Source organism: Cucumis sativus, chromosome 4, assembly GCF_000004075.3.
Source record: "Cucumis sativus cultivar 9930 chromosome 4, Cucumber_9930_V3, whole genome shotgun sequence".
Classification (NCBI taxonomy): Eukaryota; Viridiplantae; Streptophyta; class Magnoliopsida; order Cucurbitales; family Cucurbitaceae; genus Cucumis; species Cucumis sativus.
In genome coordinates, this window is record NC_026658.2 from 13,693,299 (window position 1) to 13,706,514 (window position 13,216).

At 33.4% G+C, this 13,216-nt stretch overlaps 3 protein-coding genes and 1 long non-coding RNA gene across 5 annotated transcripts; all 4 read left to right on the plus strand.

Annotated features, from left to right (window-relative positions):
* Nucleotides 1-665: 665 nt before the first annotated feature.
* LOC101214802 (dirigent protein 7) lies at nt 666-1,539 on the plus strand. Its single transcript, XM_004142109.3, has one exon. It carries the CDS (start codon nt 797-799, stop codon nt 1,382-1,384), a length of 588 nt encoding a protein of 195 aa, XP_004142157.2. The 5' UTR covers nt 666-796; the 3' UTR covers nt 1,385-1,539.
* A 486-nt stretch (nt 1,540-2,025) lies between these two features.
* LOC101214557 (dirigent protein 19) lies at nt 2,026-2,877 on the plus strand. The gene has a single exon (XM_004142108.3). The coding sequence runs from the start codon at nt 2,101-2,103 to the stop codon at nt 2,686-2,688; it is 588 nt and encodes a 195-aa protein (XP_004142156.1). The 5' UTR covers nt 2,026-2,100; the 3' UTR covers nt 2,689-2,877.
* Nucleotides 2,878-6,291: 3,414 nt separating this feature from the next.
* LOC101214318 (dirigent protein 22) lies at nt 6,292-7,050 on the plus strand. The gene has a single exon (XM_011655262.2). The coding sequence runs from the start codon at nt 6,343-6,345 to the stop codon at nt 6,904-6,906; it is 564 nt and encodes a 187-aa protein (XP_011653564.1). The 5' UTR covers nt 6,292-6,342; the 3' UTR covers nt 6,907-7,050.
* Nucleotides 7,051-11,359: 4,309 nt separating this feature from the next.
* On the plus strand, nt 11,360-13,025 carry LOC105435234. 2 transcript variants are annotated; one of them, XR_969255.2, is made up of 3 exons: nt 11,360-11,621; nt 11,749-12,218; nt 12,347-13,025. It is a non-coding gene; the product is annotated as an uncharacterized LOC105435234 (long non-coding RNA). The 2 variants fall into 2 exon arrangements; XR_969254.2 differs by having other exon boundaries at nt 11,749-12,911.
* Nucleotides 13,026-13,216: the final 191 nt, after the last annotated feature.

A 13,216-nucleotide genomic window follows, 5' to 3' on the forward strand; every position in this document is an offset into this window, starting at 1 on the left:
CAATAGTTTGGTAAGAGTTACATCTAGCAATAATATTAATGAACTTTTAAGAAAATACTATAATTGAATATATATCATACCAAAAGTCTACAATAATTTAATCACTTATTCACAATTTGAATTAAAGGTGAAAGTAAACTTCCTCAAAAAGTTAAAAGTTCTAAATTGTGCTATTATTAATTGAAAAACTAAACAACACTAGAAATAATGCTTTAGTTAGGTATACATTCATGATTTGACCCTCTTCATTAGAACATTTTAAAATTTTATTTCTCTATTTTAGTTAGAAAAATACTTAAATGAATCACGAGCATTAGCTATCTTCATGAAGTAGCAACATTTACTTATTTCTATATTTTTTGTGTGAGCGGTGAGAAGGAATGCATAAAGATGGATGATATTATGAATGGACTGAATTATTAATTCATAGGTCTCAAGACTTGTTTTTGCAATCTTTTATATGACTAAGGGGTCGTTCAATACGAGTCTTTTACTTGTTGTTCCAAGTGATTGGAGCTTCTGTTATGGAGATCACCTTGACGTTCTCTTGTTCGTGGAGGTTTCACTCGGTTTTAATAGTCCAATACTTTTTTTTTTTTTTTTTGTGGAAAAAGGAGCATTCTAGAATCATAAAGTTGTAATAAAAGGAGAATGATAAATGGAAAAGTCTACAATGGCAAACCAATATTGAAAAAAGTGATTCAAGCAGCTGTCTTTATATAGAAGGCAGAAGGATCCTTTGATCATCCACTGTCTGAAGTCCCAAGAACAGAGCAACTCCCAAATCTCCCATTCCATGGCTGGAATCTCTCCAATCTCCCCCACCCACTTCCTCTTTCTCTCTTTCCTCCTCTTCTCCGCCATAGCTTTGGCTATAGCCGAAGATGAAAACTCCTTTGCAAGAACAGTGAACAGGAAACGTCTGGGTCTTAGAAAAGAAAAGCTCAGCCACTTCCGTCTCTACTGGCACGACGTTCTAAGTGGAAAAGACCCAACCTCCATGCAAATCGTTCCCCCTGTTTCGAACACTTCAATGACTAGATTCGGTGCGGTCCAAATGATCGACAACCCATTAACGGAAACTGCAGATATCAAGTCCAAACTATGGGGAAGAGCAGAGGGATTGTATGCATCGGCTTCACAAGACGGATCTGGGTTGTTAATGGCGATGAACTTCGCGTTTGTGAGTGGGAAGTACAATGGAAGCTCCATCACAATATTTGGAAGGAACCCATTTTTGGAGAAAGTGAGAGAGATGCCTGTGATCGGTGGAAGTGGGTTGTTCAGATTTGCGAGAGGGTATGCGAAAGCTTCAACCGTTAATATTGATTTCACAACAGGGGATGCTGTCATTGAATATAACATTTACGTGCTTCATTATTGAATTCTGCTCTTCTTTTTCTCTTTGTTGAATTTTGAATTTTGAATATTTGTTTTCAATGTTATATTATCTTTCATTGTATTTGAGTTCATCTATGTGTCGTGAAAAGGATTAGATAAATTAACAATGTTGTTTATTACAATGATCTATTCAACAAACTTTGTTGCATGTCAAAGTAGTAAGAAGAATAAAAGTTAGATGATAATGATATATACCATCTTGATGATAACTAAATCTAAAAATTTAGATGGTTTTTAAAACATGATTAGAAATTAGATAACAAACCAAGAACATAATGTGGAGTGTGCGTTGTGTAGGGGAAGACTTGAGTAGAGGCCGTGTGTAAGAGTCTAAAACATATTGAAAGCACCAATGGACTTTTACACAAAACCCAAACTCAATTAACCAAACATTACTTCCAATTCCAACAACCACAATACAATTTCATGCCCCCACCCACACCAAAATAGTAACATTTGGTAATTTGGTTTTCAATACTAAAAGCACAAAAAACAAAAACAAAAGAAAGAAAATGAGAAATCATAATGATGCTTTTGTTAGGTATTTCATGACACCCATTGACCCACTCCATTGAAAAATTTTAAAATTTGAAACAAAACCATCAATCATATCTGTCTTTATATAATTGAAGTCATGGAGAGCCTTTGGTTCACTATCTGAAGTCTCAAACACAGAGTAACTTCAAATTCTCCCATTCCATGGCTGGAATCTCTCCCATCTCCACCACCCACTTCCTCTTTCTCTCTTTCCTCCTCTTCTCTGCCGTAGCTTTGGCTGTAGCTGAAGATCAAAATTCCTTTGCAAGAACAGTGAACAGGAAACGGCTGGGTCTTAGAAAAGAGAAGCTCAGCCACTTCCGTTTCTACTGGCACGACGTTCTAACTGGAAAATACCCAACCTCAATCCAAATCGTTCCCCCTGCTTCGAACACTTCAATGACTGGATTCGGTTTGGTTAACATGATCGACAACCCATTAACAGAAACTCCAGATCCCAAGTCCAAACTATGGGGAAGAGCACAGGGATTGTACGCGTCAGCTTCGCAAGACCAGTTTGGGTTGTTAATGGCGATGAACTTCGCGTTTGTGAGTGGGAAATACAACGGAAGCTCCCTCACTATATTTGGAAGAAACCCATTTTTGGAGAAAGTGAGAGAGATGCCTGTGATCGGTGGAAGTGGGCTGTTCAGATTTGCGAGAGGGTATGCAAAAGCCACAACCAATAAGGTTGATTTCAAAACAGGAGATGCTGTTGTTGAATATAACATTTACGTACTTCACTATTGAATAATTCAGCTTTGTTCTCTTTGTTTCTGTGTTTCGTTTCTTTGATTTGCTTTTTTCTAGAACAGAGCCTTTTCTTTTCTTTTTTGGAACTTCCAATAATTTGAAACCATTGTTAACATTACATTCAACTTTACTCATCCCAGTTGAAGATTTTATGTTAATGGGGCTATTTAATATGCGGTTCAAGAACTTCTTGTGAGCTCAATCGTTCTAGAATATCAATTTTAAATTCTTAGGTAGCTTTCACTCAACAAAATTCAGTTTTTGGTGGATCAGTGATTTAATAAAGTGTGTGAACAAGAGGGAGTGAGAGAAAGAAGAAAAGAACAAGAACATGAAAATGACATTGTATTTTCACTAGAAAGCAATGGCAGAAGTAAGGTGTTAATCATTAGATCAGATGTGGATCATCCCAACAATAAACCAAAAAGAAGAACACCTCAAGCATATAAAGAATAATAAAGTTCAATTGAAGTAAAGAAATTAGAGTGGGATCACAAATAATGATTCCCACACATGATGATGAGAGGGGCATTACAGATATCAAAGCAATTAAAAAAAACCTTTTCTTAGGTTTAAAATCACTTTTCTTTGGGGTTGGTGGAGTAGATGGTGAAGTAAAGTGGTTAGAAAATAGTGAGGGGGACAATGGAATAATGTAGATGATTGGAGTTTTGGGCGCGACGCTTGTCACACAATCCTGTCTCCCCTTTTCTCTTCCAGTTATTCTTTGCCTGCTGAATCCATGGAAGAACAGAGAAGTGAGGGTTAGAAAATAGCTAGCTAGCTCTGTTGAGGACCTGTCATCTAAATTATATTGAAGTGTGTTGCTGACAAACACCTTACACCACCACCTCAAATACATTATTGTAGAAGAAAGAGAGAGTTGAACTTCAAACAACATCTTAGGAGTACTACTGAAGTGCTTCCTGGGGGAAGAAGAAACACACACACCACCATTGAATAACACTTTTTGTATATGAATGAGGTCGAGGCTTTCACTACAACCAATCAACACTTTTCTGTTATGTCTCAGTTTTGGTATTAATAAACATTTTAACAAACATAATTAACTTCAAAGTTTGGCTAACTAAACATAATTACAATTTAAACTTATTTAAAACTCATCTTCTTCTTCACAACTGAAAAAAGGGACTAAATAAAATCACTTCAGGTAAAGTAAAAGTAAAACTCAACAAACTTTTTTTCTTTCATTCATTAAAGAAAAAATGATAAAGAGTAAAGTTCAATCTTCCACTTATTTTTCTTTTGAAATAAAATCATTAAACTTTGAAATATTGGTATAGATTAAAATACCCAAAACATATTTTCTTTTCTTTTAATGTTTCGTTTGTATTTGTTCTTCATTTCTCCATCTTTGTTCTGTAATATTTAGTTATTTTCTAATCATGTTAGGATTACATTTGAAGTTGTTTATTAGAACTATTAAATTTGCAATGAGTTTCATCAATTACACGATCTGATTTTGATATATCCTATAATATATAGTATTCTCTTTTATATTATTGAATGTTGATCGTTTTCTAATTAGTTCTCCTTCTCGCATCCCGACCCATTCTCTAAATCATTATTCTTCTCTTGTTTCCCTCCCTTGCTTTGCTTTTCTTTCCCCTCCATTTTCCCTAAACAATCCTCTTTCTTTGAAAGAAAAAAAATGGTAATTAAATTAACGTTGTGATTTCATTTTAGTAAAGAAAGAATTTTCATTAAATTCGCTTTAAATTCATATAAAATTAAGAAAAACAGAACTCATCTTTTTTTTTCTTTTTTACTTTTATCAACCCTGATATTATATATAAGAGATTGTATAACAAAAGATTCTCTTTATACCCTATGTGCCTCTGCTTCTTGTACTTTTCATGATTCCTATTTAGTCTCTCGTCCTAACTATTTGGGTTGAGATGATGTTGCACTTGAAGTGGTTTCCTGTTTTATATCGGAAAGTATGATCTAAACCATATATATAAAACAACACGATTAAACAAATAAGGCCACATCAGCAACAATGCCAGATCAACAATGACAAATCACCAATGTGGACATCCAGAAACGTGGTAGTTTTGGAGTAGAGACACAACCACTAAACCGTAACAAAAAAATTAGTTAAAATAAACATTATTTAATATATACTGTAATATGATACTTTAAAATTAATATTAAAATACAAAAACCAATTATGTGAGGAGGCATATTGTCACGCCCCAAAAATGACCCAACAGATTTTTCGCAAATTAAGGCTCCTTAGCATTGCCCAAGAGGAGCCAACCAAGTCCCAAGCAGTCCAAAGACCCAAGGAAGAGGAACAAGTTCACGCCAAGCCTATGATACGCCAATGTGCAGGAGATTGGCGCACGCGGCCCTGTCATGACATGGGCGCGCGCAGCGCGAAGGGCGGCAGGCAGACAAGCGGACGCGCACGGCAGATGGGCGCGCGCGGCATGGACGCGCGCGCTACACTAGCGCGCGCGGGAAGCGGACACGGAGCGCGCGGAGAAGCATCCGGGAACCTCTCGAAGGTTCCAGAAGAATCGCGAGCGGCCGGGAAGGCTCGCGAACACGCGCGAAGGCACGCGCGCGCCAGACGGCCCCAGACGCCTCCAGAAGCTTCTGGACAGTGTCATGAGCGCTCGGGAATGTTCCAGATTGCTTTTTGCCGACCTTGTAAGGCGGTTTAGGGCTTGTAAATAGATTGTATACTTCTATAAATACCCCAAAGGGGTCCATTTGTATAAACAACACAGAATCCTTGGGAATTCATCAACAAAGCTCTCTTAAGCATTTTATCAAACACCTTGTCTACAACTCTTTGCCTACTTCTTACCTACGAATTTCCTTCTTCCTTAGTTTGTTCCAACAAGTCCAATTACTCTTAGGCTTACATTGGTGCAACCCCAACACCTTTGTGCCGCACGTTGGTTTTGTGATTAAAATAACCACGTGACAATATGCTCCCTTGATCTCCTAATAAATCTGTTATATTTAACTATAGTCATGTACTAATATTGATGTCCTTTCATGTCTTTAATTGTAAATTTGATAAATTCCTTATTTGATGTTTATCTTTTTCATAGTAAAAACGATGCATTTGAGATATTAAATAATCATACAATCTTCTAAATTTTTTCAAAGCTCTTTCATATATATATATACATGTATTCCACGAGTCATGGATTATTATTCTTCTTTACTAAAATTTCTAGTGAAAAACGTAATTAAGCTTTTAATTAAAGTATTTACGAAAGTGACCAAATTTTTTAATAAGAAGATTAAAGATCAAAAGCAGCCAATGAATATTTTGTATTAGTGACAATTAACCACATTAAGCTTTTAAATTCCTCAAATATAATGATTAAATAATCAATGCATTATTATTTATCTCATTATAAATAATTAAATCACTGCACACGTTGTGTATATGAATAAGCCATTAACTATTTAATATTAGTCTCTCTTGATCTTACGAAAAAAAATTAATATCAAGTCAAACATGGCTTGCCCCTTCACACCTCCCCTAGCATCACTTGGCAAGCCATTTGGGTTTGTATATTATATATATATATACCCCTTTCTATTCTCAAGGTTTCTCATTATTCTCCAAGTCTGGAAGTTTTGTAGCAGCTAGCTCCTGCAGGCATGGGAAGTAAGTTCTTCTTCACATGTTGTCTTCTTTGGTGCTTGATTAGTTCGGCCATGGCTTCGGACGACGACTCGTTTGCAACCAGGCTGAACCCCAAGGTGTTGAAACTGAAGAAAGAGAAGCTAACTCGTTTTCATCTTTACTGGCACGACGTGGTGGGCGGAAGCAACCCCACTAGCGTCCCGGTGTTGCCACGCCTAAATAACGTTACATTGTTTGGGCTTATCAACATGTTTGACAACCCATTGACGGTCGGACCAGACCCCAAGTCTCGGCTAGTGGGGAGATCTCAAGGTTTGTATGCCTCTACTGCACAGCATGAAATTGGACTTTTGATGGCTATGAACTTTGCGTTTACTTACGGAAAATACAAGGGGAGCTCCATCACCATTTTGGGTCGGAACCCTATTCTGAACCAAGTACGAGAGATGCCAGTGGTGGGAGGAACTGGACGGTTCCGATTTGCTAAAGGTCATGCGCTGGCTAAGACTCAATATTTCAACGCTACTACATTGGATGCTGTTGTTGAATATGATATTTATGTATTGCATTATTATTGATAGTCCATTTTTAAATTAAACTTCTCTCCACGTGTTTTTCTTTATTTCTATGTTTTGTATTATTTCCTTTTATCTTTCCCAAATCTCAATAATGTTAGTTTTCATGTGATTGTTTTTTATAATATATGATTCTTTTTTCTAGTTTATATGTTGTTATTTTTTATTTTTTTATCAGTTAAGGGTTTAATTAAATATTTTAAATCATCATGATGACGTTCCTTATTCTCTTTCTACTTCTTTCCTGTTTTCCAAAAATAACCTCCAATCATTTCCACCTCCAAACCCAATTAGAGATAGCAAAATAATTAAAAACAAATAATAATATTTTAAAAAATTTATAAATATAGGAAAATCTCAACGAGTCTATTCACGATAGATCATATTACAAATATTGGTACATGACTAATGACTATTAGAGTCTATATATTTTATTATATTTTGTACTTTTTTAAATGTTGTTACACACTTAATTATTATTTCTAAAAATTATAATTAATAAAAATATATATAGCAAAATACTTAAAAGTTTAATGGATTTTTTCTAAATAGTTTCCGTATTTTGTTATTTTTTAAGATGTCATCTATAACAATGAATACTATTTTTTTAATATTTAAATAAGTCTCATTCTTAGTGTTATTAAGAAACTGTGTTCTAAATTTCCAACTTTTTATTTTTTAAAATTTAATTATGAGATTTCAAACTTTGAAAAAAAAAAAAGTCAAATACATACCTAAAACAATTTTGTATTTTAATTAATCCATTTATGAATCTTCTAATATTTGCAAATCTTTGACCAATTCAAATATTTTTCAATCTTAGACCATTCTAATAAAAAAAATTAAAATTTTAGGAACATAATAATTAAAATATTGTAAGTTTTAAGACTTTTAAATTATAGTTAATTCATTCGATGAGAAAAGAAAGGGTATTTAATTAAGTTATGGATTAAACAAAGGATTTGAATTATTTAGTTACATATTAAATATTGTATTGTATTATTCAAAAGATAGAACTTGGAATTAGAAGCCCCTTCAAACACGTTAATTAATAGTAGTTTTGTTGTTTACCCTAAAATTTGTTTAATTTAAGAGATAGAATATTAAATTTTGTTTAACATATGATCTAATTATAGGTTCAATGTGACGAAGGGTCTGACAACGATTATCTATTAGATCATTGAATATATTGACCCCTTTAATTATTAAATAGTAACACGAGTCATTTTATCTTAAAATAAATTAGGAGTTAATTTAATATTTACATCATGAGGTTGATATTATGACATTGTTACACGACGACAACAGTACCCCAAGAATAATATAAAAAAGTGTACAAAGTGGGAAACTTGAACTTTAGGTCTAACACGAGTTTGGAATACAATTTTACATGTTGTGGATATTATTGTTGTTATTATTAACAATTGTGGGGTAAAATAAATAGAAAAAAAAAGAACAAAGAACAAATAAATTTAAATAGTTGATAATTCATTTACAAATATAGCAAACTATAACCACAGTTAAATTTTTCTCCTATATTTTGTTAATAGTTTTCAATTTTTTATTTCAAAAATTTTCTAAGAATTGTTTTTAATGCACATCAATAATAATAATAAAAATAATGTATAGCTGAGTAGACTTTGCACATTTTAGTACAAAGTACAAATTTATAGTTCGGGGAGATCTAATTTGAATCTACGTTTTAAAAGAAACAAATTATTATATCAATTATCATTCAACTACGTTTATATGATGAGAAAAAAGAGGAACGACAAATAAAAGATAGAATATTTAATTTAAGACAAATTATATAGAAGGAGGAATATGGATATACTTTGGCATATAGATGAGGTAAAGCTTTTTTGTATATATGTCCAAGTTGTGGAATAAAGATACCTAACAAAAGATTAAAGAAGGATCAAACTTTTTTCTTTCTTCTTTTACATTTATATGCTCCTCTTAATTCACAAAATAACAAAAAACTTTTACCTTTTTAACCTATGTTTTTAAAATCAATAATAGATTACCAAAACTTATATTAAAAAAATGTTAAAGCAAGGGACGCTCGTAAAAAAAATTATGATAATAGAGTCAATGTTACTACATTTTCTAAATTGTAAAAGTAGCAAATTTAAATGTTGATAATTACCCTCCTGATAGTCATTTGATAACCTTCTCAATATCATTAATTACTTGTCATATTTGTCATATGCAATTTTATTTTTGTTATCCAGTGCAATTTTTTCTTAAATTAAGAGAAATTGTAAAAATATAGCAAATTTGACAAAATGTTTACGACATGTAGCAAAATTTTAGATTCTATCAATAATGGATATTGATAGACACTGATAAGTTTCTATCAGTGACATTATTGATAGATAATGATAGACGTTTATCCGTTGCTATCATTGATAAAATCTGGAATTTTGCTATAATTTGTAAATATTTTAGTTTATCCTTAAATTAAAGTAATTTTCATATAAAGAGGTAAACAAAGAAAGGGCAATATGGACAGATGGAGGAGGCTTCTTTTATTATTATAATATCAACATTCCTTGAAAGGCTCTTGAAACAAAAGCATAAAGAGAGCTTTCTCCAACTCGCTCGTCTCTTCTAGAATTAAAAGTAAGTACGAAACTAAGATGTTAATAAAAACAAGAAAAGTAAAGTAGTAGAAAATTGACACACATCTTTACGTAGTTCACACGGGTGTTGGTTATATCTGTATGTAGAGAACGAGGGAATACATATTATATTAGAGTGAAATTTAACATTAAAAATTTACAAAGAGTGTTTCAACCGACGAATATATATATATATATATATATACACACACACATGTGAAAGGAGAAGTGTAGAAGAGAAAGTTGGATTGGGAAAATCTTTGGAGTGGGAAAGAGAATGGCAAGGTACAACTACTACTACCGCTATCCTTACTTGGAGTACTTGACATTGCCTCCTTTGCAGCTTTGTGTGTTTGTTGTGATCCTTTTGGTGGTGATGGCCTTTTCATGGTACTTCTTCTACTATTCATTTCTTGAAGATTTTATCTTCCAACTCAAGCTCTTCCTTCTCACTGTCCCCTTGCTTCTCCTCCTCCTCCTCCACCTCCTCTCTTTCGGCTTCTCCTTTCTCCTCCCTTTACCCGAGCAGGACTCCCTCCATCGTGCTGGTGGCTCACCCTGGGGCGTCGCCATCCTCCTCGTCTTCTTTCTCTATGTTATCTCTCACCAGTCTCATTACCACCAACGTTGGTTTCCTTTCGGATATAGATAATGCTTATGTGATCGACGACGTACTAACTATTTGAATTGTAATTGAGTTGTACTAGATTACACTACTCTTTGGTTATTTTTGTATCATTTGTGTGTTGTCACTGGAATTGTTATGTTACAAATAACAACTTATTTGTTGTTTGTATCTATTGTAAGTTTGTTTTTGTGGAGATTATTAAAGTTTTGCTTGATTAATTTTAGACATCGTTTTTTAAAACTAAGTTTCATTCCTCCTCAGTTTTTACCATTGCTGTTTTTTATCTTTTAAAAGTAAAATAGTTGAATTTCCAGTCAAACTCTTAAAACAAGCTCGAAATTTTTAATATATCTTTTTTTCAAAACATAATTTGATTTTTATTTTAAAAAGTAAACTCGCAACTACGGGTTCCATTCATAAGTTTATATATATTTTAGAATCACATTTTGTTAAGTATCGTTTAGATCAGAAAGTATCTTATAATAATTCATAACAACTTGCTCTATGTTTGATTGTCCAATTATAATAGCTAGTGTTTTCAACTATTATAATCTACGATCAACTATAAAATTCAATCATAAATTGAATCGTGACTCAATTAATTAATTATATTATAGTTTTATTTAATCACTGTGATATGGAAATGGAGAATTGGAATCTTTATCTTTGTGTATAAAGTTTAATTCAAAGTCATCCACTTTTAAAGGTTCGATTCTTTTTAACTTTGAGTGTATGAATTCTTGGTGTCCCAACAAAAAAATGAATCACAATTTTAACTTACGATACAATATTTTTCGTCTTTTTTATCAACTTCCGAAATACCAATTTTGTTTAAGGAAAAAAAATACTGGATTCATTTCTAATCTTCAATCTCAATCAAATATTTCATTTCAAACTTTTGGGATAGTGGAAAAGATTTGAAAAAATATATAATTTAAATAATGTATTTACCAAATACCAACTTAATATTATATTAATAAGAGTAATACTCATACTGTTCATTTTTCTTATGTAACAAGAGATTAATACGAGAACTAATATAGAAGTGCTTAAGAATGTACTAATTAGCTCAAAGAGTTTAGGACTCCTCACGATCCCATCAGTTACCTTAACATCCGATGATGAAGATTTTTAAACTCGTTTTAATATATATATTTATTTGGTTTGTAATATACTCTAAGTGTTCATCAATAAAGAGTATTTAAACAAAATAACTTTTTTTTGAAAGACATTAATCTAAATAGAGACTTGAAATAGATGTGAAAAAAAATTGTGCATTTTGGGGAAGAAAATCATAGAACAGCAAAATTGAGATCAAAGGAGCGTTGAGAAGTTGAAGGAGTGAGGTGAGGATGAAAGCTTCAGAGCTTTCGTCTCCATCGAATACTGTGGAATGCAAGGAAAGACCCCAAAAGCCCCCCTTCAGGCCTGCTAAAGATGACACCAAGCTTCTTCTCCAAGATCCGGTTCTCTCTCTCTCTCTTTCTCCCAAATTAACTCTTACTACTAATTCTTTCCTTTTCATTCTTGAATTTGGTTGTACCAATGTGCACCAACTGAAGATTGTTCTCTATTTCTTTCTTTTGTTTGTAGATACGGAGGTCAGATCCAATTGAGACTGAGGAAGCCGTGCTCCGACCACCTCCTTTCCATTTCTCTCTCCCCAAATCTAAGAACCCTTCTCAAATGGGGTGACAGAAAATGTTGATTTCTTCTTATTTTGGTTTTATGTCTGTTCTTGTTGATCGCGTTGTGGAATATCGAATTTTTAATGAAAATAGAAATCCATTTGGTTTCTACGCTTTATGTCTTTCTGCTCTAGTCGACACTGTGAATACAATACCCACCATTCACTTGAATCAAATTCAGCTTCCAAGTTTTGTTATCCATTTTTACTGTTATGTATTAGCTCGTGCGTCCCAAGTATTCGACGAAATGCCTAAGTGGGAAGTAAGCTTTGAGACGACAAATTGTCTGTTTGCACTGATGAAGAGAACCACGAGAGGCTTCTGGATCATTTAGTGCTGAGTCCAATCTCCATAGCCAAATAATAGAAGATACAGGTACGCCGTACGCTCACACTATCTATATATCCTCTTGCTTTCACTCGGCTAATTTCAAGATGCAAAATTTAAGGCGTTTGTATGTTTTTACACGGATGAATTTCCTTTACTTTGAAATGGATTTACAGTTTGGTTCAAGCCAAGCGTCCAATTGTCCATGTTTAGAACTCTACTACACAGTTGTTCACCGAACAAAAATCCTATTCAATTAAGGTTGTTTGATGCAAGCTGATCTAAGTTGATGTAATACAAGTGAGTTCAATGACAGAGGTCAGCCAAATTTAGTTGATCTAAGTCACTTGAGTTCAATCATATGAGGAACTTCGAGGATGGCACTTGAGTAGGAGAGATTCGGTCATAAGGGCTCGGTAAGCACCACCACCTTTTGTGTGGGGATGCATGTACGTTTACTCTCACGATACATTGTCAATGACTGTCCATAAACAGACCAAAGTGAAAGGTCTTGTAAAGATGCACTCATGGCTGCAACTGTTAGGTGTAAACAAAGTCCTCTATCGACTAGGAACGAGAATGATCATGGGTATATAAATATGAACAATTATCTTCATTGGTATAACATACCATTTAGGTGGTTCAAGAGGCAAAGTCACGAAGGTTTATGTCTAAAGTGGATAATGTTATACCAATGTAGAGGTTTTATTGACTTTCTTATGCAATATCAGGTTGGTTTAATGTCGTCCTTGTTACTACAACCTAATCTATTACTAAATTGTGATAATTATGCTTCTCATATTTACTAGTTAGTAAGGTAATATTTGGTTATTACATTCAAAAACCTTCTCTTAACCTTCTCTTGCACGGTTCGAACTTTGATTCGTTTGAAATACAAGAAAACATTGGCGTCTTGTCTTATATTTTTCATGATGCAAATGTTGTTTGATCGCTTTCATTTTTGTTATGATGCTGGTGTTAGTTGGTGCTAGCAATATCATATAATAAGCTTTAGTCAGTTGAACAACCAAGCTATACTCAATTGG

Bases quoted from the DNA above. Each gene is read 5' to 3' on its own strand.
- LOC101214802 (XM_004142109.3), top strand. From the start codon at position 797: ATGGCTGGAATCTCTCCAATCTCCCCCACCCACTTCCTCTTTCTCTCT.
- LOC101214557 (XM_004142108.3), top strand. From the start codon at position 2,101: ATGGCTGGAATCTCTCCCATCTCCACCACCCACTTCCTCTTTCTCTCT.
- LOC101214318 (XM_011655262.2), top strand. From the start codon at position 6,343: ATGGGAAGTAAGTTCTTCTTCACATGTTGTCTTCTTTGGTGCTTGATT.